General features: G+C 45.1%; 2 protein-coding genes across 5 annotated transcripts in view; one reads left to right on the top strand and one right to left on the bottom strand.

Moving 5' to 3' along the window:
• Positions 1-5,627, bottom strand: part of TADA2A (transcriptional adaptor 2A) — a 76,880-nt gene extending 71,253 nt beyond the window's left edge. Inside the window, exons 1-2 of one of the 4 annotated variants that reach the window (XM_033183821.1) lie at positions 5,545-5,627; positions 808-924 (exon numbers count right to left, since the gene is read on the bottom strand). In XM_033183821.1, the coding sequence (XP_033039712.1) occupies positions 808-832 (25 nt within the window). In that variant the 5' untranslated portion in view covers positions 833-924; positions 5,545-5,627. Of the gene's footprint in view, positions 1-807; positions 925-5,186; positions 5,354-5,544 lie in introns of those variants that run through there. The other 3 variants (XM_033183822.1, XM_033183818.1, XM_033183819.1) reach the window with 3 other exon arrangements.
• Positions 5,628-5,664: 37 nt separating this feature from the next.
• Positions 5,665-22,494, top strand: part of ACACA (acetyl-CoA carboxylase alpha) — a 338,866-nt gene continuing 322,036 nt past the window's right edge. The window contains exon 1 of the mRNA XM_033183814.1: positions 5,665-6,232. The gene's annotated coding sequence lies outside the window, so the exon portion shown is untranslated. The remainder of the gene's footprint in view (positions 6,233-22,494) is intronic.

Below are 22,494 nucleotides of genomic sequence, written 5' to 3'. Positions count from 1 at the left end.
GCGCTGTCGCCCAAGCTGGAGTGCAGTGGCAGGATCTCGGCTCACTGCAACCTCCGCCTCCTGGGTTCATGCCATTCTCCTGCCTCAGCCTCCCAAGTAGCTGGGACTACAGGTGCCTGCCATCACGCCCAGCTAATTTTTTCTATTTTTTAGTAGAGATGGGAGTTTCACCATGTTAGCCTGGATGGTCTCCATCTCCAGACCTCGTGATCCACCTGCCTCAGCCTCCCAAAGTGCTGGGATTACAGGCGTGAGCCACGGCGCCTGGCCGCTTCATTTTCTTCTAAGACCCAGGATCATATGTTTGTGTCATGTGTTCAATATGGGTAATCAATATGTATTAGTTGATTTTATTTTGATACTCATAATTCCCTTAGAATCAGAGTCAAAGGGCTTTACTCCCTAACTTCATTGTTTATTTTTCTTCCTTGATCAACTTCCACTCCAGTTTGCTATTAATAGTCACCTGAAGGCCGGGAGTGGTGGCTCACACCTGTAATCCCAGCACTTTGGGAGCCCGAGGTGGGCGGATCACCTGAGGTCGGGAGTTCAAGACCAGCCTGGCCAACATGGTGAAAGCCTATCTCTACTGAAAAAAAAAAAAAATTAGCTGGGTGTGGTGGTGTGCGCCTGTAGTCCCAGTTACTCTCAGGAGGCTGAGGCTGGAGAATCATTTAAAGCCGGGAAGCAGAGGTTGCAGTGAGCCGAGATCATGTCACTGCACTCCAGCCTAGGCGACAGAGGGAAAGTCCATCTCAAGAAAATACTAATAATAAGTCACCTGAGACTTGTTCCCACTGTACTTACTGCTAAAGGAACCCAAACGGTCCATTCCCTAATAGGCAACAAGTGCTGCTTTGGTCTTCCTCAGCGCAGAACTTCTTCAAGACTTCAGAACCGGCCAACACATACAACAAAGCTTTCCTGTGAGCAAACGAAAGTGGCACATGGATCAGAAAATCATTCAAAGGGACACGATAAAGAGAAGGTATACAACATACTCAGCTCTGCCACATCTTAGCTTTGTAATGCTGAAAAACTATTCTACCTCTGAAAACCTGTTTCTTCCTCTGTAAAGCGGGTATAATAGTGCCTACCTTCCAAAGTTGTGAGAATTAAATGTCATAATCAAATATCATAATCCATATAAATAATGTAGCATGGTACCTGGTCCTTTGTAAATGCTACATATTTCTTTTTTTTTTATGAAGAAGGATTTGGGTCTGTGGGGCAGGGAGGGTGAAAGGGGCAAATGCTATATATTTCTAATAAACAACTGTTGGCTTTCTCTACTCAGCATCATTTCTCTCCTTAGCCACCATCTTTATTTGGGAAACTGACCCTCCCACATTTCATGTGGTACTGGTGGGGCTGCCAATCACAATACCCCATTCCCCACCCCTTACAAAAGCTAAAGCAACCAGGTCTCTTCTTCCAGAAATCTGGATCTTGAGTAACACATGAAAGGACAGAAGGCAGCTGGAGCTCAGTCATTCACTAGAATTCATTCCAAGAATTCAGTCCATGTGCTCTGGCTGTTGAGATCCCTAGCCCCAGGTGGTTCAACTGTTTAACTCTTCTCTCATTTCTCTATTTTTAATAAATGTTAATAAACTCAACTTTAATAATAAATCTGAACAAGTTTCTATAAGTAGAAACCAAAAAACCCTATCTATTACAACATACATTTGTTCCTTACTCTTTCAACAAGTATGTAACAAGGCCAGGCACAGTGGCTCATGCCTGTAATCCCAGCACTCTGGGAGGCTGAGGTGGTAGGATTACTAGGGCCCAGGCGTTCAAGACCAGCCTGGGCAACACAGGGAGACCCCATCTCTTTAAAAAAAAAAGTTAACTGGGTACAGAGGCCCATGCCCATGGTCCCAGCTACTCAGAAGGATGAGGTGGAACACTTGGGCCTGGGAGGTCGAAGATGCAGTGAGCCACCACTGCACTCCAGCTTGGAGGACAGACCAAATCTCTTTTTCTTTTTTTTGGATACAGAGTCTGGCTCTGTTGCCCAGGCTGGAGTACTCACTGCAACCTTTGCCTCCCAGGTTCAAGGGATTCTCATTCTCCATTTGGTTCTCATTTTTGTTTCTTGTGTCTTGTGCCTCAGTCTCCTGAGTAGCTGGGATTACAAGCATGTGCCACCACCACACCTGGATAATTGTTTTGCATTTTTTGGAGAGACAGGTTTCACCATGTTGGTCAGGCTCGTCTTGAACTCCTGGCCTCAAGTGATCCGCCCACCTTGGCCTCCAAAAGTGCTGGAGCGCTAGGATTACAGGTGTGAGCCGCCATGCCTGACCCAAAGTATCTTCTTTGAAGCAGAAATGAAATAATGTTTTACACTAAGTCAAAAAATAACCCTTCTTCTGTACACTCACAGCTGTTTTTCTGTTTGTGTGTGTGTGTGTGTGTGTGTTTTTGAGACTAAGTCCTGCTCTTGTTACCTAGGCTGGAGTACAATGGCACGATCTCGGCTCACTGCAACCTCCGCCTCCCAGGTTCAAGTCAGGCTCAGCCTCCCAAAGTAGCTGGGATTACAGGCGCCGGCCACTACACCCGGCTAATTTTTGCATTTTTAGTAGAGACGGGGTTTCACCATGTTGGCCAAGCTGGTCTCAAACTCCTGACCTCAGGCGATCTGCCCACCTCAGCCTCCCCAAGTGCTGGGATTACAGGCATGAGCCACAGCGCCCGGCCCACTCACAGCTTTTTATCTGGCACTTTTCACATTCTATTTTGTATTACTTCTGAATATATATATTTCCCCCACTTTTAAATTAAGTGAAAGCAGGCTGGGTATGGTAGCTCATGCCTGTAACTCCAGTACTTCGGAAGGCTGAGGCAGGTGAATCTCCTGAGGTCAGGAGTTTCAGACCAGCCTGGAGCAACATAGTGAGATCCCCATCTCTACCAAAAATACAAAAAAATTAGCTTGGCGTGGTGGCGGGTGCCTATAATCCCAGCTACTTGGGAGGCTGAGGCATGAGAGTTGCTTGAACCCAGGGGTTAGAGGCTGCAGTAAGCCAAGATCATGCCACTGCACTCCAGCCTGGGGCGACAGTGGAAGATCCTGTCTCAAAAATAAATAATAAATAAATAAGTGAAAGTAGAGAATATATCGGATACATATTTGCATTCTTTTAAAATGCCAAGCATACAGGAGGAATACAATAAACACATAGTAGTGGACCAATAAATGTTAGTTCTACGAAACGTTAATTCATCTTTAGTTTTTCTGAAGTGATTTTTTTCACCCCGGTAATTTTTAGCTTGGAGAATAATTCATCACTAAGTGTGGGCAACATTCCGCTAACGCTGCCGTCAATGAACTTTTCCTTTTTGGGGTGGGGGTAGGTCTCCTTTGCTGTTGTCTCAGGAAAAGTTGAGCTCTGAAGAAAAATGAGTCTAGCAAGGGTATATTACGAACACAGCAATCAAATAAGCCAAATTTACTGAACTTTTTCCATTTGCTAGGTACCCACAGGTACCACGGTGTGGGAATTCTTTGAATCCTCACTCCCACACTCCTGGGGCAAGCTGCTTTTTCAAAAGAAAGAAAGCTCTGAAAGAATACGTTACTTGCACAGTGTCTTACAAGTAAGGGATAGCAGTGTCATTTCAAACACAGATGTCAAGGCTGGGCGTGGTGGCTCACGCCTATAATCGCAGCACTTTAGGAGGCCGAGGCGGGCAGATCACCTGAAGTCGGGAGTTCGAGATCAGCCTGACCAACATGGAGAAACCCTGTCTCTACTAAAAATACAAAATTAGCCGGACGTGGTGGCACATGCCTGTAATCCCAGGTACTTGGGAAGCTGAGGCAAGCGAACTGCTTGAACCTGGGAGGCGGAGGTTGCTGAGAGCCAAGAACGCGTCGCTGCATTCCAGCCTGAGCAACTCAGGTTGCGAAGTGCGAAACTCCGTTTCAAAAAAAAAAAAAAAAAATACAGATGTCCAGTAAAGGATGCAGTCAATATGGACTGATCAACACTCAAAAAAGCACAGCAAGAGGCCGGGTGCAGTGGCTTATGCCTATAATCCCAGTACTCTGGGAGTCCCAGGTGGGCAGATCATCTGAGGTCAAGAGTTCAAGACCAGCCTGGCCAACACAGCGAAACCCCGTCTCTACTAAAAATACAAAAAATAGGCCAGGCTTGGTGGCTCACGCCTGTAATCTCAGCACTTTGGGAGGTCGAGGCGGGTGGATCATGAGGTCAGGAGATCGAGACCATCCTCGCTAACATGGTGAAACCCTGTCTCTACTAAAAATACAAAAAATTAGCCAGGCGTGGCGGCGGGCGCCTGTAGTGGCAGCTACTCCGGAGGCTGAGGCAGGAGAATGGCGTGAACCTGGGAGGCGGAGCTTGCAGTGAGCCGAGATCGCGCCACTGCACTCCAGCCTGGGAGACAGAGCAAGACTCGGTCTCAAAAAAACAAAAAACAAAAAACAAAAAAAAGCCAGGCGTGGTACTGGGCACCTGTAATCCCAGGTACTCGGGAGACTGAGGCAGGAGAATCACTTCAACCCCGGAAGCGGAGGTTGCAGTGAGTTGAGATGGCGCCATTGCACTCCAGCCTGGGCTAAAGAGAGAGAGTCCATCTCAAAAAAAAAACCAAAAAAAATTGTAGGGCCAGGCACGGTGGCTCACGCCTGTAATCCCAGCACTTTGGGAAGCCAAGGTGGAAGGATCATTTAAGGTCACGAGTTCGAGACCAGCCTGGCCAACATGGTGAAACCCCCACCTCTACTAAAAATACAAAAATTAGCTGGGCGTGGTGGCAGGAGAATCGCTTGAGCCCGGGGGGCGGAGGTTGCAGTGAGCTGAAATCGTGTCACTGCACTGCACTACAGCCTAGGAGAAAAGAAAAAAAAGGCAAAAAAAGCACAATATTGCAGTCTGCAGAATCTTCTTTCTCCTTCTTTCACAAGAGACCACATTCTGCCACCAACTTCCATGGAAGCACAGGCGCTAGCTCCAAACTAACAATCGCCAAATTCGAATCAGTTACCAGGAGAAGTGAGGCACTATGCCGGGCAGGAGTCCACGTGGGAAGGAGAAAAGGCGCAGGCTCCGGAAGTGTGGAGCCAACGTTCAAATCCTTACGAGGTGGGACCTGCCTGGGCCAGTCATTTTACCTGCGCCTCAGCTCTAACAGGGTACTGAAATACCTACTTTGGAGGGCCTGCTAGGAAATTCAAATGGTCTGGTCAGGGGCATCACGCACAGTGGCCGTTCTTGGGAGAGCGACGCGATCCAGGGCTGAGCGTGGAATGGCTAGGCTGGGGCACTGCGGCACCGCCCAGACGCGGGGCGGGCACCAGGGGTCAGGCCGGGTCCCGCGCCGCCCTCCCCCACAGCGCGGTGAGGCCCGGCACCACCCGCCCGCCAGCCCGGCGCGTCCCGCCCGCCGTTGAGGCCCGCAGCCCGCACCTCCTCCCCTGGCGCACCTCGCGGCCCCCGCTTCCCCATAGTCCCGCTAGAGGGGATCGCTCCCCGCCACCCGCCAGCCCAGCACTGCCTGGCGCCTCACCTCGCCGAGTCCCCTTAATCCGCGCCAAGGAGCCGCCGGTCGCGCGCGCCTCCGGGCTTTACGTGCGCGCCCCCGGGCGGCGCAGTGGCGAGCGCGCCTCGTGCCGCGCCCCGCCGCCTCCGCCCCTCGGCCATGGAGGCCCCCACCGGGTGCTGAGCGCCAGCCACCGCCCCCTTGGCCTTTTCCCGGCCACCGCCGGGCGCCCGTCGCTGTCCCTGTGCCTGAGGACTGGGATGATGGGGCTGAGCCGCTTGCCTGACTTTTGATCCGCCAAGTAATCACTTTGTCCGTGTTGCGCGTGGCCCGTTGCCGGAGGCTTCCCCGCGCGTGGGGCCGTTTGGTCCCCTCCGGAGTGTGGTGAGGCGGGCCAAGCCGTGACTGCCTGGGTTTGGGGATAACGTTCCCACCCCCACCCCTGTTGCAGCAAGGGAAATTGAGGCTGAGGGAACTGGGCCCAGGGACGGCGAGCCGTGGCTGCCTCTCCAGTCCGGGCCCTGAAGGGCTGCTCGTGGATGAACCAGACTGATTTTAAGGGGTGAAGAGGGTGCGTTTCAGTCAGATGCTTCTGGAACGTCGAAATTGTCTTCTTTGGAAAGAACCATCCCCTCTTTGGGCTTCAGAGGCCCAAATTGAGGCGCAATGATGAGAGGATGTGGTGGTCTACTCTGATGTCAATCTTGAGGGCTAGGTATGTCCCAACATCTCTTATTACTGCTGCTAATGATGATTCTAATAGCTACCATTTGTCGAGTACTTGTTGCATGCCAGACGTTGCACAAAGCAGGTTACACATATGGTCTCATTTAAAACTCGTGAGGTAGGCACCTGTTGTTATCCCCATTTTCCGGGTGAAGAAATCTAGGCACTGACATATAACTTGGAATCACACTGCTAGGAAGTACTGGGAAGGGAACTCAAACCATGGTTTATCTCAAGTATATAACTGTTAACATCTGTTTAGAAGTCTGCCTTTGATAAATTTGCCCAACCTTTTTTAGAATTCACTTACACTTTATGCCTGTGTGAACCCTTTCATTCTTTTTTGGTATATGCATAATACAAGTTCATTCTTAAAAAAAAAAAAAAAGCCAGACGGGGCGCGGTGGCTCATGCCTGTAATTCCAGCACTTTGGAAGCTGAAGTGGGCGAATCACCTGAGTCGGGAGTTTGAGACCAGCCTGACCAACATGGTGAAGTCCTGTCTCTACTAAAAATACAAAAAATTACCCAGGCGTGGTGGTGGGCGCCTGTAATCCCAGCTACTCGGGAGGCTGAGGCAGAAGAATCGCTTGAACCCGGGGAGCAGAGGTTGCAATGAGCCAAGATCCTACCATTGCACTCCAGCCTGGGCAACAAGAGCGAAACTCTGTCTCAAAAGAAAAGAAAAACCACCTCCCACCAGGTTAAATAAACAATTAACATTTTGGTATGTACCCTTCCAGACATTTTCCTATGCATCACATCAATAAATATATGATAGGATATTTTACATTTGATGTATCCTAAAGATTGATTAATTCAACAAATGTTTAGTGAGTAGGCTTGTTGTAGGTGCTGGGAATTCAGCAGTGAACAAAGCAAAGTCTCTGCCTCATGGAGCTCATGTTATAGTAGGGAAGACTGTCAATAAGCAATATACACATTACTAAATAATAGATAATGCCCAGTAATGTGGCAAGTTTTATGGAAAAATAAATCAGGACAAAAGGATAAGAGTGATGTGGGGCTTCTCTTTTAGTTAGGGTAGATAAGGAAAGCCTCTTAGCTAAGGAGGCACATAAACAAAAATCTGATCATTTAATGAGAGAGGGAGCTACATGGATTTCTAGAGGGAAACTATCCTAGAAGAGAAGCAGCAAGTGCGGTGGCCCTGAAATGGAGATTTGTTTGGCATGGAAAAAGGGCAAGACCAGTGTGGCTGGAGCACAGCAAATGAGAGAAATAAGATGGAAATCATAGGCAGATGATGTATCATCTGGTAAGCTTTGGATTTTATTGGGAAGTGATAGAATACCATGAAGGGTTGAGATGAAAGAAGTAGCTTTGCTGTAAAAGGATCACTGTGGGCTGGGAGTGGTGGCTCACACCTGTAATCCCATCACTTTGGGAGGCCGAGCAGACAGATCACTTGAGGTTAGAAGTTCAAGACCAGCCTGGTCAACATGGCAAAACCTCATCTCTACTAAAAATACAAAATTTAGCTGGGCGTGGTGGCGGGCAGCTGTAATCCCAGCTACTGGGAAGGCTGAGGTAGGAGAATCACTTGAACCCAGGAGGTGGAGGTTGCAGTGAGCCAAGATTGTGCCACTGCATTCAAGCCTGGGCAACAGAGTGAAACTCCATCTCAAAAAAAAAAAAAGGTCACTGTGGCAGCTGTGTGGAGAATGGATGGTAGAAATATTAAAATTGCCCTTTGCCTGGGGAAGTGGTGTGTGGTGTGTACCTGTAATCCCAGCTACTCGAGAGACTGAGGCAGGAAGATGGATTGAGCCCGAGTCTGAGACCAGCCTAGGCAACATATCGAGACCCCCATCTCTAAAAAAATTTTAAGTTGCCCCATAAGGCATAAATTGTCCTTTTATGCGGTAGTTGTTCAACAGATAGTTTATTAACGTTAGTGTTTCACCTATAGCTGTACAGCTTTACAACCACTCTCAACTTCACATAAGGGAAGTGGGGTCAGTCATTTAGGACATATCTCTGTTTTTCTCATTGAAACTCAAATTTTGAGACTGGCTAAGGCAAGTATCCAGATCTGGATGTCATGATTGTCAACAATGAATATCAGTAATCAGTTTTGTAATACTGTAGAAAAATTAGTCCCACGTAATACTGAGATCTAGTCATTAAAAACATAGCATTCAGGGGCCAGGCACAGTGTCTCATGCCTGTAATCTCAGCAGTTTGGGAGGCCGAGGTGGATGGATCATTTGAGGCCAGTAGTTCAAGATCAGCCTGGGCAACATGGCAAAAACCCATCTTTACTGAAAATACAAAAATTTGCTGGATGTGGTGGCACATGCCTGTAATCCCAGCTTCTTGGGAGGCACAAGAATTGCTTGAACCCTGGAGGTGGAGGTTGCAGTGAGCTGAAATTGCACCACTGCCCTCCAGCCTGTTCAACAGAGCAAGAGTCTGTCTCAAAAACAAAAAACAAAAATCATAGCATTCAAGTCCCTGGAGATTACCCTCTCCCTTCATTTGATGTTAGGCTCTCTACTTAGACCAATTTAGTCAGTGTGCTTAAGAAAGATGTGGAGAGGGCAGGACACGGTGCCTCACACCTGGGATCCCTGCATTTTGGGAGGTCAAGGTGGGCAGATCGCTTGATTTCAGGAGTTCAAGGAGGGCAACATGGTAAAACCTCGTCTCTACAAAAAATGCAAAATTTAGCCAGGGGTAGTGGCGCATGCCTGTAGTCCCAGCTATTTAGGAGGCTGAGGTGAGAGGATCACTTGAGCCCAGAAGGTTGAGGCTGCATTGAGCCAGTATCACACCACTGCACTCCAGCCTAGGTGACAGAGTGAGACATTGTATCAAAAAAAAAAAAAAGATGTGGAGAAATTAAAATGCACAGTGAGAAGAAGGGTAACACTGATTAAGGCAGCGCCCCTCTGGGTTTTTATCTTAAGTGGATGTGATAGTGGCATCACTTACATGACCAGCTGAAGGAAGAACAGATTTGGAGGAGAAATTGAAAGTTCTGTTTTGGATCTGTGTTTTGCATTCTGACTGGAAATGACAAGTACGAGTCTACAGCTCATTGGAGGCGTCAGAACTAAAACTGTATAACTGTATTAGAATTGTTTATTTGGCTGTGTGTGTCTTACCTAGACAGACCTTGAGGACAGACACTGTTGTCTTTGTAACCTCAGTGCTCTGAAATGTATCCTGAAATATTTGTGAAATGACCAAGTAAACGCAAAAGTAAGAATGAAGTCACTGACTGGGTGCAGTGGCTCACGCCTGTAATCCCAGCACTTTGGGAGGCCGAGGTGGGCGGATCACGAGGTCAGGAGATGGAGACCATCCTGGCCAACACGGTGAAACCCCGTCTCTACTGAAAACACAGAAAATTAGCTGGGCGTGGTGGCGGGTGCCTGTAGTCTCAGCTACTTGGGAGGCTGAGGCAGAAGAATGCCGTGAACCTGGGAGGCGGAGCTTGCAGTGAGCCGAGATGGTGCCACTGCACTCCAGCCTGGGCGACAGAGCGAGACTCCGTCTCAAAAAAAAAAAAAGAATGAAGTCAATTAGGCAAAATGTAAAAGGTACATACCCTATGCTTTCACTGAAAGTCCAAGCACCTGAATGTGACTTACAAGTAGGGTGACCATAATTTCTGATTTGCTGAGAATAGCCCGATTTACATCTGTTGTCCCTACATAAGTATTAATATTGCCTGATTTCACTCTCAATAGTGTCTCCATTTGTACAATAAATTTATATTGTCATTCTTTTTAGAAGGCCCTTCAGGATCTAGCATCTTCCTATATCTTTATCATCACTGCTCCATCTTAGACTCTATTTGCCAGCCAGGTGGACATACCTTCATTTCTCATATGCACTCTTAACTTCAAGTTTTTTTTTTTTGCCAAGGTACTGCCTACCTCACTTAGACATCACTTCCTTAGGAACGCTTCTCCTGATCCCCCAAAGGCTGAGTTAAGTGGCCCTCTTACATGTTCCCAGTACACCTTGTGTTTAACCTGTCATAGCAAAGATGACTAAGTGCCTTGTTCCCTCACTAAATATCTCTGTAAAGGAACCTGAGAAATCACCTTTTTTCCTCTTTAAGCCATAAATTTATATTAATAATATCCAAATCCATGTTGAACCAGTATTTTTGAAGGTTGACCTTCAGGATAAACTAATAGCACAATCTTCATGCCCTTTCATTCTTAACTAACTGAAAAGGTTGACTTTTGTACTAGGAACCCAACGAAGGAAACTTGTATCTTGTCAAGCTAGGTAACCTGGCTGCCATTGACTGAGACCAAAATATCCCAACAGTTTGTCCTCAGCTGCTAAGCTGCTATGGTTAGAATCAAAAGTAGAGTTTCTGGCCTGGTGTGGTGGCTCATGCCTGTAATCCCAACACTTTGAGAGTCCTAGGTGGGAAGATTGCTTGAGCTCAGGAGTTCGAGACTAAACTGGGTAACATAGTGAGAGTTCAACTCTACAAAAAAATCGAAAAATTAACTGGGCATGGTAGCACACGCCTGTGGTCCCAGCTACTTGGGAGGCTGAGGTGGGAGAATTACTTGAGCTTAGACAGTTGAGGCTATAGTGACACGTGATTGTGCCACTTTACTCCAGCCTGGGCAACAGAGTGAGACCTCGTCTGGAGGAAAAAAAAAAAAAGGTGAAGAGACAGCCTACGGAATGGGAGAAAATATTCATGACCCCTACATCAGATAAGTGGGCAAGGGCCCGAAAAGATATTGCTCAAAAGAAGACATGCAAGTAGGATGGGGCCGAGGAAGGTGGATCACCTGAGATCAGGAGTTTGAGACCAGCCAGGCCAACCTGGTGAAACTCTGTCTCTACTAAAAATACAAAAATTAGCTGGGCGTGGTGGTGGGCACCTGTATTCCCAACTACTCAGGAGGCTGAGGCAGGAGAATCACTTGAACCCAGGAGGCGGAGGTTGCAGTGAGCCAAGATCGCACCATTGCACTCCAGCCTGGGTAACAGCGAGAATCCGTCTCAAAAAAAAAAAAAAAAAAAAAGACATGCAAGTAACTAACTGGTATGTGGAAAAAAATGTTCAACATCACTAATCATCAGGGAAATGTGAATTAAAACTACCATGAGATACCACCTCACACCTGTCAGAATGATGATTATAAAAAAGCGAGATAGGCCGGGCGCGGTGGCTCACGCCTGTAATCCCAGCACTTTGGGAGGCCGAGGCGGGCGGATCACGAGGCCAGGAGATCGTAGCCATCCTGGCTAACATGGTGAAACCCCGTCTCTACTAAAAATACAAAAATTAGCCAGGCGAGGTGGCGGGCACCTGTAGTCCCAGCTACTCGGGAGGCTGAGGCAGGAGAATGGCGTGAACCCGGAAGGCAGAGCTTGCAGTGAACCGAGATCACACCACTGCACTCTAGCCTGGGGGACAGAGCGAGACTCCGTCTCAAAAATAAATAAATAAATAAATAAATAAATAAATAAATAAATAAAATAAAAAAGCGAGATAAGCATTGGCAAGGATGTGGAGAAAAACCCTGTATGCTGTCAGTGGGAATGTAAATTAGTACAGCCATTTTGGAAAATAGTATGGAGGTTCCTTAAACATTTTTAAATAGAACTATAGAACTACCATATGATCCAATAATCCGCTTCTGGGTATATATCCAAAGGAAGTGAAATCTGCATGTCAAGGTATCTGTACTCCCATATCCATTGCAGCATTATTCACCATAGCCAAGACATGGAAACAGCCTACATGTACACCAATGGATGAACGAATAAACAAAATGTGAGATATATATGTGTGTGTGTGTGTGTGTGTGTGTGTATGTATATATATACACACATATATACACACACACACACAATGGAATACTGTTCAGCTTTAAAAAATAAAGAAAGCCTGTCATTTGCAACAACATAGATGAACCTGGAGGACATTATGCTAAGTGAAATAAGCCAGCCACAGAAAGACAAATACTGCTTAATCTCACTTATGTGTAGCATCTAAATAAGTCAGGCTCATAGAAGTAGCAGAATGGAGGTTACCAGGGGATGAGAGAGAAAGAACTAGAAGATTTTGGCCAAAGGATACAAAATTTCAGTTAGGAGGAATAAGTGCAGGAGATCTATTATACTATATGGTGACTATAATTAAAAATATATACTTGAGGCCAGGCGCCGTGGCTCACACCTGTAATCCAAGGACTTTGGAGGGCCGAGGAGGGTGGGTCATCTGAGGTCAGGGGTTTGAGAACAGCCTGGCCCACATGGTGAAACCCCATCTCTACTAAAAATATAAAAATTAGCCAGGCATGGTGGTGCATAACTGTACTCCCAGCTACTCGGGAGGCTGAGGCATGAGAATCACTTGAACCTGGGAGGCAGAGGTTGCAGTGAGCCAAGATTGCACCAGTGCACTCCAGCCTGGGCAACAGAGCAAGACCCTGTTTCAAAAACAAAAACAAACTATATATATATGTGTGTGTATATATACATATACACGTATATATGTGTATATATACATATACACGTATATATGTGTATATATACATATACACGTATATATGTGTATATATATACATGTGTATGTGTGTGTGTATATATATATATATACACTTGAAAATTGCTAAGAGAATAGATTTTAATTATTCTTACCACACAAAAAAATAAGTATTTGCAGTAATGGGTATATTTTGCGGTAATGGATATGTTAATTAGCTTGATTTAGCCATTCCACAATGTGTATGTATGTCTATCAACACATGTTGTATATCATGAATATACACAATTTTTATTTGTCAAAAAATGTTTAAATATGCCATAAGTAAATTAAATAAAATATATTTCTTACAATGTTATTTATAAAAACAAAGCAAAAAAACAGATCTGTCCAAATATAACTAATAAACTGACTCTCATTATTTAACACTCAAGAGTTGGCTGGTATCAGGATTTTCATAATGCCATGGCCATTAAACAGTTTTCGTGAATCTAGACCTTCGTTACCCACCTCTTCTGCTTCTTCCTCACCTTACAGACTTCTTTCTCATGTACATAGAGTGCAGAATATCTGTCTCATGAGTCACCAGCCTTTGGGCAGAACCCAAAAAATTAGATGAACTAGAAATGTATTGTTGCTAAGTGGCTTCATTTATCAGACAATTCTAAAATGCCTACTAGGCTGCCTAGCTGCATACTTTTCCACCTAATGTACAGGACCTCCACCTTGTGACTGTCAAAACAGGCTCCTAAATTATTTTGCATCATTTGGTGACAGGCAGTCTATGCTCTTTTGCAACCAACAAGTAACCAACAAATGTTTGGAATATACAAGGAACATGGCATTGTTTAATATAATTGAAAAAGCAGGGCCAGGCGCAGTGGCTCAAGCCTGTAATCTCAGCACTTTGGGAGGCCGAGACGGGCGGATCACGAGGTCAGGAGATCGAGACCATCCTGGCTAACCTGGTGAAACCCCGTCTCTACTAAAAAATACAAAAAACTAGCCGGGTGACGAGGCAGGCGCCTGTAGTCCCAGTTACTCGGGAGGCTGAGGCAGAAGAATGGCGTGAACCCGGGAGGCGGAGCTTGCAGTGAGCTGAGATCCGGCCACTGCACTCCAGCCTGGGTGACAGAGCGAGACTCCGTCTCAAGAAAAAAAGAAAAAGAAAAAGCAAGCTTGGACTTTGAAACTTTCCTGAATTTGAATTCTGTCTCCATTCCTTAATCACCTTTAAAAATTTAGGGCATGACTTGGTGGCTTATGCCTGTAAACACAGCACTTTGGGAGACCGAGGCGGGCAGATCACTTGAGATCAGGAGTTCAAGACCAGCCTGGCTAACATGGTGAAACCCCATCTCTACTAAAAATATAAAAAATTAGCCGGGCATGGTGGTGCATGCTTATAATCCTAACTCCTTGGGAGGCTGAGACAGGAGAATCGCTTGAACCCAGGAGGCAGAGTTTGCCATGAGCCAAGATCCCACCATTGCACTCCAGTCTGGGCAACAAGAGTGAAACTCCATCTGAAAACAAAAAAAAAGAATTTAGGGAAGTTATTATCTTCCTGCATCTCTTTTCTCCTCCTATGTAAAATGAAAATAATAATGTCTAATTCATAAGAGTTTCATAAGGATATGATGAAAGCCTGATGCAGTAGCTCACGCCTGTAATCCCAGCACTTTGAGAGGCCGATGTGGGCGGGTCACTTGAGGTCAGTAGTTTGAGACTAGCCTGGCCAACATGGTGAAACCCCGTCTCTACTAAAAATATGAAAACTAGGCCGGGCGCGGTGGCTCAAGCCTGTAATCCCAGCACTTTGGGAGGCCGAGACGGGCGGATCACGAGGTCAGGAGATCGAGACCATCCTGGCTAACATGGTGAAACCCCGTGTCTACTAAAAATACAAAAAAAACTAGCCGGGCGAGGTGGCGGGCGCCTGTAGTCCCAGCTACTCGGGAGGCTGAGGCAGGAGAATGGCGTAAACCCGGGAGGCGGAGATTGCAGTGAGCTGAGAAACGGCCACTGCACTCCAGCCTGAGCGACAGAGCGAGACTCCGTCTCAACAACAACAACAACAACAACAAAAAAAAAACTAGCTGGGCGTGGTGGCATGCACCTGTAATCCCAGCTACCCGGGAGGCTGAGGTGTAAGAATCACTTGAACCCGGGAGGCAGAGGTTGCAGTGAGGCATGATCGCTCTGTCCCCCACTCTAGCCTGGGGGACGGAGTGAGACAGTCTAAAAAAAAAAAAAAGGGCGGGTGAGATGATATATGTGTGTATACTACTACCTTGTTCATGGTGGGAGTCAAATACATATAATTTTAATTGTAGAAGTGCTCCACATGATGATCCTGGGGCTTATATAGAAGTTGTTCTAGGTAGGTTAACTAGTGCTCAGCATAGAATTTTTCATTGTTTAAATAAAAAACTCTTATCAACTCTAAACCTGTAGGTTTCAAGAACAACAGGCAATTAACAGAATTTTTTTTTGCTGGCAGTTTCTTCAGCATTTTCCTCACTATAGAATACAAAGGAAAGTATATGTTATCTCATAGGTCGCAGGACAAATGTGTAGTTGCAATATAGGATGGAGGATCCAGCGTTGCCTCAAATGGAGAGCAAACTAAGGAGCTATGTCTCATTTAATTAATGCAAATAGTGAACAAACTTATGCATCATTAGCAATTAACTATAAGACTGTTCGTTAGAGTACAGAGTGAGTACTTTTATTGTAATCAAAACTTACAACAAGATTAGTCTGATGCATATTTAATAATATATGTAATTGTTATGGTGTTGCATTATAATTAGGCCCTACACGTTAAATTGTTTACATAAATGACTGTAATTGGTTATTTTTACACAGCCAAACACATAAAGCGTTTGCCTGCTCATTTTATTAATTTTCTGGAATCTATAATCATGCCAAAGACAACAGTTTATCAGAAATCCTTTACTACTTAATCATGCACTCACAAACACACTATTCAAAATGACACAGCAGGATTTCCCTTGGTACTGAAAATAGCTACTATTCAAGACTTTCTGTATATATTCTGTCATTTAATCCCTAAGAAACCCTTTAAGGGGGGTGTTATGACTCCCATTTTACTAATGCAGAAATTGATACTTTAGAGAATGTAAGTAGGCAGCATAGTGGATATTCAGACTACTACCACAATCCCTGACACCACTTTATAGCGTCTCAGAAGGTAATGGATCACAGCAGAGATATGTAAAATTAGTTTAGGAGAGAGTGGCTCTGAGAAATACAGGATATATACAGTATATCCAAAGGGAGAGTGAATCAACCTGAAAAAGAGAGAGGTTAGTCAGGAAAGGAACAGTAATGGAAGGGCTGGAGCTGACTTAGTACCCGTTCAAGGAAGACAGCCTTGGCCGGTACATTTCAGGCATTATTGCCCCATTATAGCCCACTATATTGTAGAGATACTTATCAGACTAATGCCATCTAATATTTAAATTTTAGAACTAACTCCTGTTATTCTGATTTATTTTCCTTTTTTGAGACGGAGTCTTCCTCTTGTTGCCCAGGCCGGAGCACAATGGTGCCATCTCGGCTCACTGCAACCTGTGCCTCCTGGGTTCAAGCAATTCTACTGCCTCAGCCTCCCCAAGTAGCTGGAATTACAGGCATGCGCCACCACGCCTGGCTAATTTTTGTGTTTTTAGTAGAGACAGGGTTTCACCACGTTGGTCAGGCTGGTCTCTTACTCCTGACCTCAGGTGATCTGCCCACCTTGGCCTCCCAAAGTGCTGAGATTACAGGCATGAGCCACCACCCCCGGCCTTATTCTAATTTCTTTTCTTTCTTCATCTTCTTTGGTGTTTTTTTTTTTTTGTGATGGAGTTTTGCTCTTGTTGCCTAGGCTGGAGTGCAATGGCGCAATCTCAGCTCACCACAACCTCTGCCTCCTGGGTTCAAGCGATTTTCTTGCCTCAGCCTCCTGAGTACCTGGGATTACAGGCATCTGCCACCACGCCTGCCTAATTTTGCATTTTTAGTAGAGACAGAATTCCCCATGTTGGCCAGTCTGGTCTTAAACTCCTGACCTCAGGTGATCCACCCACCTCGGCCTCCCAAAGTACTGGGATTACAGGCATGAGCCACAGTGCCCGGCCTCTAATTTATTAAAAAGTAATTATTGTAAGGCCCCGTTTGGTGGCTCACGCCTGTAATCCCAGCACTTTGGGAGGCCAAGGCAGGTGAATCACGAGGTCAGGAGTTAGAGACCAGCCTGATCAACATGGTGAAAACCTGTCTCTACTGAAAATACAAAAATTAGCCGGGCGTGGTGGTGCGTGCCTGTAATCCCAGCTACTCTGGAGGCTGAGGCAGGAGAATTGCTTGAACCTGGGAGGCGGAGCTTGCAGTGAGCTGAGATGGTGCCATTGCACTCCAGCCTGGGAGACAGAGCAAGATTCCGTCTCAAAAAAAAAAACAAAACAATTATTGTAGGCTGGGCGTGGTGGCTCACACCTGTAATCCCAGAATTCTGGGAGGCCGAGGTGGGTGGATCACCTGAGGTCCGCAGTTCGAGACCAGCCTGGCCAACATGGTGAAACCCTGTCTCTATTAAAAATACAAAAATCAGCCAGGCGTGGTGCTGCACATCTGTAATCCCAGCTACTAGGGAGGCTGAGGCAGGAGAATATCTTGAACCTGGAGGCGGAGTTTGTAGTGAGCCGAGATCACACTATTGCCCTACAGTCTGAGCAACAGAGCGAGACTCCATCTCAAAAAAAAAAAAAGTGGTAATTATTGTAGGGGTTAAGCTAATGTTTTTCAAGTTTTTTAAGTCATTATTACCAGCCCTAAAGAACCTTTTTAGACATATACGTCTCCCCCACAAAGTTTTAATACCACAGATAAACTATATGTTTATGTACTATATATGTGTATTTTGTACATAAAAATACTAAGTTTTTTTGCCCCTTGGGATAAGACTTTTCCCCCCACCTTTTTGAGTGCATGGGTTACACAATGATGCATGAATGATTTGGCTTCCCCCATAGAACTACCTTCAGATTCAAAACATGCTTTATGAAAAGGATAGTATTTCCGTACATATGACAATTATTATTTCTAATTGTAAGTTAAATTCTGTACATATGACATTTATAATTCTTATAAACTAATAAACTAATTGACAATTTTACTTTTGAGCTTGCTTAGTGTGATTCTGCTCCTAAATAAGGGGGTTATTCTCTTTGTGTGGAAAATTTGGGTTTCTAAGCCTGTAAAATAGTATGAGAGGTCTTTTGATAGCCTGCTAGCTTTCACCAAGCCTTTTTGCTTGAAACTTCTAGAGCATTCTTAGTTGTTCATTCCTTCATTTAGTAAGTATTGGGTCCTACTATAGGCCAAGGACTGTGCCAGGTACTAGGGATTCAAAGACTAATAAAATAGTGTGCCCTCCAGAAGCAGCTCACTGTCCAGTTGGGGAGACAGATATGCACACAAATATTACAATACAAAGTAATATGTACTGTAACAGAGATATGCTAGAGATACTAAGAGCTCCAAGAAAAGATTAGTTTATTTTAGGGAGAATTAAGTGGTAGAACTCTATAAAGTGATAAGTTAAATCTTGCAGAAGAATGAGGAAGAAATTCCAAGCAGAAAGAACAAATTATATAAGGCCCCAGAAGTATGAAATAGCATGGCCAGTTTGGTCTTTGTGACTGGAGTGCAGAGAGTAAGAAACAGGAAGGCCCCTCCTAAAGTAGAGAAACTTGCATAGGTAGAGATTAGACTATAGAGGGCTTTATACTTTATTTATAAGGCTATGGGGAACCAGTGAAACATTTTTAATTGGGGAGTGATGCTATCACTAATCTGAGCTTTATCTTCCCAACCAGTGGTGTGGCTTGAGAAGTGGCAAGATTAAAAGCCTGGAGTTATAGCAGTCCAAGTGAGAGATGGTGAGGGCCTGAACATCATTGGAATGGGAACGAGGAAGAAGAAATTGATTAAAGATATTTAAGGCCGGGCGCGGTGGCTCAAGCCTGTAATCCCAGCACTTTGGGAGGCTGAGGCGGGCGGATCACGAGGTCAGGAGATCGAGACCATCCTGGCTAACACGGTGAAACCCCGTCTCTACTAAAAAATACAAAAAACTAGCCGGGCGAGATGGCGGGCGCCTGTAGTCCCACCTACTCGGGAGGCTGAGGCAGGAGAATGGTGTGAACCCGGGAGGCGGAGCTTGCAGTGAGCTGAGATCCGGCCACTGCACTCCAGCCTGGGCGACAGAGCGAGACTCCGTCTAAAAAAAAAAAAAAAGATATTTAAGAAGTAATTAATTAGAGGGAGAAGAGAGAGGAAGGTGGTAGGATTAGGATAATCCTCAGATGTCCAGCTGAGGTGGATACTGATGCTACTCACCCAGAGAGAGACAGCAGAGGGCAAAGCACAAACATGTAGGGAAAAGGGGAGATTTTGTTCTGGATATGTTGAGTTTGAGGTGCCTGTACAATATACAGGCACTATTCAATAGGTGGATTCAAAAGCCAAGGGAGGCTGGACGCTGTGGCTCATACATGTAATATCAGCACTTTGGGAGGCCGAGGCAGGTGGATCACTTGAGGTCAGGAGTTCAAGAACAGTTTAGCCAACATGGTGAAACTCCGTCTCTACTAAAAACACAATAAATAGCCAGGCATTGTGGTGAGCACCTGTAATCCCAGCTACTCAGGAGGCTGAAGCAGGAGAATCGCTTGAACCTGGGAGTTGGAGGTTGCAGTGACCTGAGATGGCGCCACTGAACTCCAGCCTGGGCAACAGAGGGCGACTCTGTCTGAAAAAAGGAAAAAGGCCGGGTGTGGTGGCTCACACCTGTAATCCCAGCACTTTGGGAGGCTGAGATGGGCGGATCATGAGGTCAGGAGATCAAGACCATCCTGGCTAACATGGTGAAACCCTGTCTCTACTAAAAATACAAAAAAAAATTAGCCGGGTGTGGTGGCGGGCACCTGTAGTCTCAGCTACTTGGGAGGCTGAGGCAGGAGAATGGCATGAACCCGGGAGGTGGAGCTTGTAGTGAGCCGAGATCACGCCGCTGCACTCCAGCCTGGGCAACAGAGCAAGACTCCGCCTCAAAAAAAATAAAAATTAAAAAATATAATAAAGGGAAAAAAAGCCAAGGGAGACATTCAGGTCAGAGTTAAATAGATGAGGGAGTGAGCAAGAGATTGATGGAAAATTGGAAGCCACAGGAGAAGACAAGATTGTCTGAACTCATTGAATGGAAAAACCAAAAGAAGGAAGAGTGAAAAATATAAACTTGGATGACAACAGGTAAGACACAGAAGAGCCCACTAATCCAGAAAGGGAGAAATAGATTTAAGAGAAAGAAGTAACAGTAAAGGTGGGAGGTGGAACATAGTCAGCAGAGCATTATTAAGACCATGTAGCCCCTAAAAAAAGGAAATATTATGGGGCTTGCCATGTAATTTTAATTTCAAGTGGATTAAATGTTTAAAGAAAAAGTGCGGTGGCTCACAGCTGTAATCCCAGCACTTTGCAAGGGCTGAGGCTGGTGGTTCATCTGAGATCAGGAGTTTGAGACCAGCCTGACCAATATAGTGAAACCCCATCTCTACTAAAAATACAAGAATTAGCCGTGCGTGGTGGCGGGCGCTTGTAGTCCCAGCTACTTGGGAGACTGAGACAAGAGAATTGTTTGAACCCAGGCGGCAGAGGTTGCAGTGAGCCGAGATCACGCCACTGCCCTCCAGCCTGGGCGACAGAGGAAGACTCCTTCTCAAAAAGAAAAAGAAAAGTTAAGCACTATAAAACTATTAGAAGAGAATATGAGAGAATTCCTACATAATTTTAACATGGGGAAGCAAAAATCTTCCTAAGTATGGCTCAAAATACAGAAGGCATAGAAACAGAAGTTAATAATTTGACTATACAAAACTCAAAATTTCTGCACAGCCAAAAAAAAAAAAAAAAAAATCCTATGTCAAAACATAAATGGGGCCAGGCACGTTGGTTCATGTCTGTAATCCTAGAACTTTGGGAGGCTGAGGTGGGCGGGTCATCCGAGGTCAGGAGTTTGAGACCAGCCTGGCTAGCATGGTGAAAACCTGTCTCTATTAAAAATACAAAAGTTAGCCAGATGTGGTGGTGCACGCCTGTAATCCCAGCTACTAGGGAGGCTGAGGCAGGAGAATTGCCTGAACCCAGGAGGTGTAGGTTGCAGTGAGCCAAGATTGTGCCACTGTACTTAAGCCTGGGTGACATAGCAAGACTCCATCTCCAAAAAAAAAAAAAAGAAAGAAAAAAACAAAAAACACATAAATGGAAAAATGTTTGCTACTCATATCACAAAAGGCTAATCATCTAATATAAAGAGCTCCTAGAGCAGTGAGCCATGATCATGCCACTGCGCTCTAACCTGCGCAACAGAGTGAGACCCCATCTCACACACATGCACACACACACACACACACACAGAAGCAGCTCCTAGAAATAGATAAGAAAGAGATCAGCTACTCAATAGATACATCAATGAAAGACGTAAATAGAGGTTATGTGATGTGTAGTGGTTAAAAGTATGGAGATTTTGATGTTACCTACCTATGTCGGAATCCTAGTTATGTCACTTACTAGCTCTATGACCTTCGGCCAAGTATCTGATCCTCAACTTCCTCTTCTATAAAATGCAGGTGGTAATTGTAACTACCTCAGAGGAGTAAGTGAGAAAAAGGCCAGTAGTATTTAATAGTAACCTGGTGACTCATGGTAAAAGAAGAAAGGGCACCTAGAAAATGGCTTCTAAATTTCTGGTATCTGGAACCTTGAAACAAAGAGATTCTGGGAAAAGGACCAACCCAATCCCCATCTGTCTGTTTTTTCATTAAGGGCTTGTATTTACTAAGTCTCTACGAAAGCGTGAAACATAGCCCTGGGCCTAGAAATACAGTGTAAGATTCATTGTCTCTCTATGAGAGAACCAGGCATCAATGAAATACTATGGAAATACATAATTACCAACAGATGAATACCAGGAAGGAAATTTACACTATAAAAGAGTATAGAGGAATCTGATGGAGTTTAGAAGGTCAGACTGAGGAAGTGACTGTTGAGCCAATATCTGAAGGAAGAGTGGAAAGTTACTAGGCTGATAGTAGTGAAGTAGGGGAAAGGGGATGAGAGTAGAAACCATATTCTAGGCAGACAGAACAGCATAGGACTTGAGGAGGGAAAGGAGCTAATCCATTGCCGCTGAAGCTAGAGAAGGGGAAGAGTTGGGGAGAGGAGACTGGAGGGAGGCAGGCAGATTATCTAGGGCCTTGGCAGTCATCTTGAGGGTTTTGGACTTTATCCTGATAGCAGTGGGAAGTCACTGAAAGTTTTTTAGCAAAAGAGTAACAAGATCAAATCTGTATTTTGAAAAACTGGTTACAATGTGGAGAATTGTATGAAGATTAAACTGAGGCAGGAGAGTGTATGGGGAGACAGATTCTGAGGATATGGTAGTTCAGGCCAATGATATGCTCCCTAAACCTACTTGCTTTCCTAACATTACTTTAGTAGAAGGCAAAGACTAATCTTACATAGTAAATGTGCATCAATATTAGCTATTATTATTATCTATAGGTAGAGATAAAAGGCTTAAAATTAATCTACCAGGAAGAATGAGTTCATTGGAGTGAAAGGATTTCATTGAAAGCATGGATATGCAAATCAGATTCTTTCTAGAACAGGGAGGGAGTTAG

The sequence above is a fragment of the Trachypithecus francoisi genome, unplaced genomic scaffold (assembly GCF_009764315.1).
Source record: "Trachypithecus francoisi isolate TF-2019V2 unplaced genomic scaffold, Tfra_2.0 Lachesis_group20, whole genome shotgun sequence".
NCBI classification, from domain to species: domain Eukaryota; kingdom Metazoa; phylum Chordata; class Mammalia; order Primates; family Cercopithecidae; genus Trachypithecus; species Trachypithecus francoisi.
The sequence above is the reverse complement of the archived record's forward strand: the minus strand, read 5'-3'. Positions and strand labels throughout refer to the sequence as shown.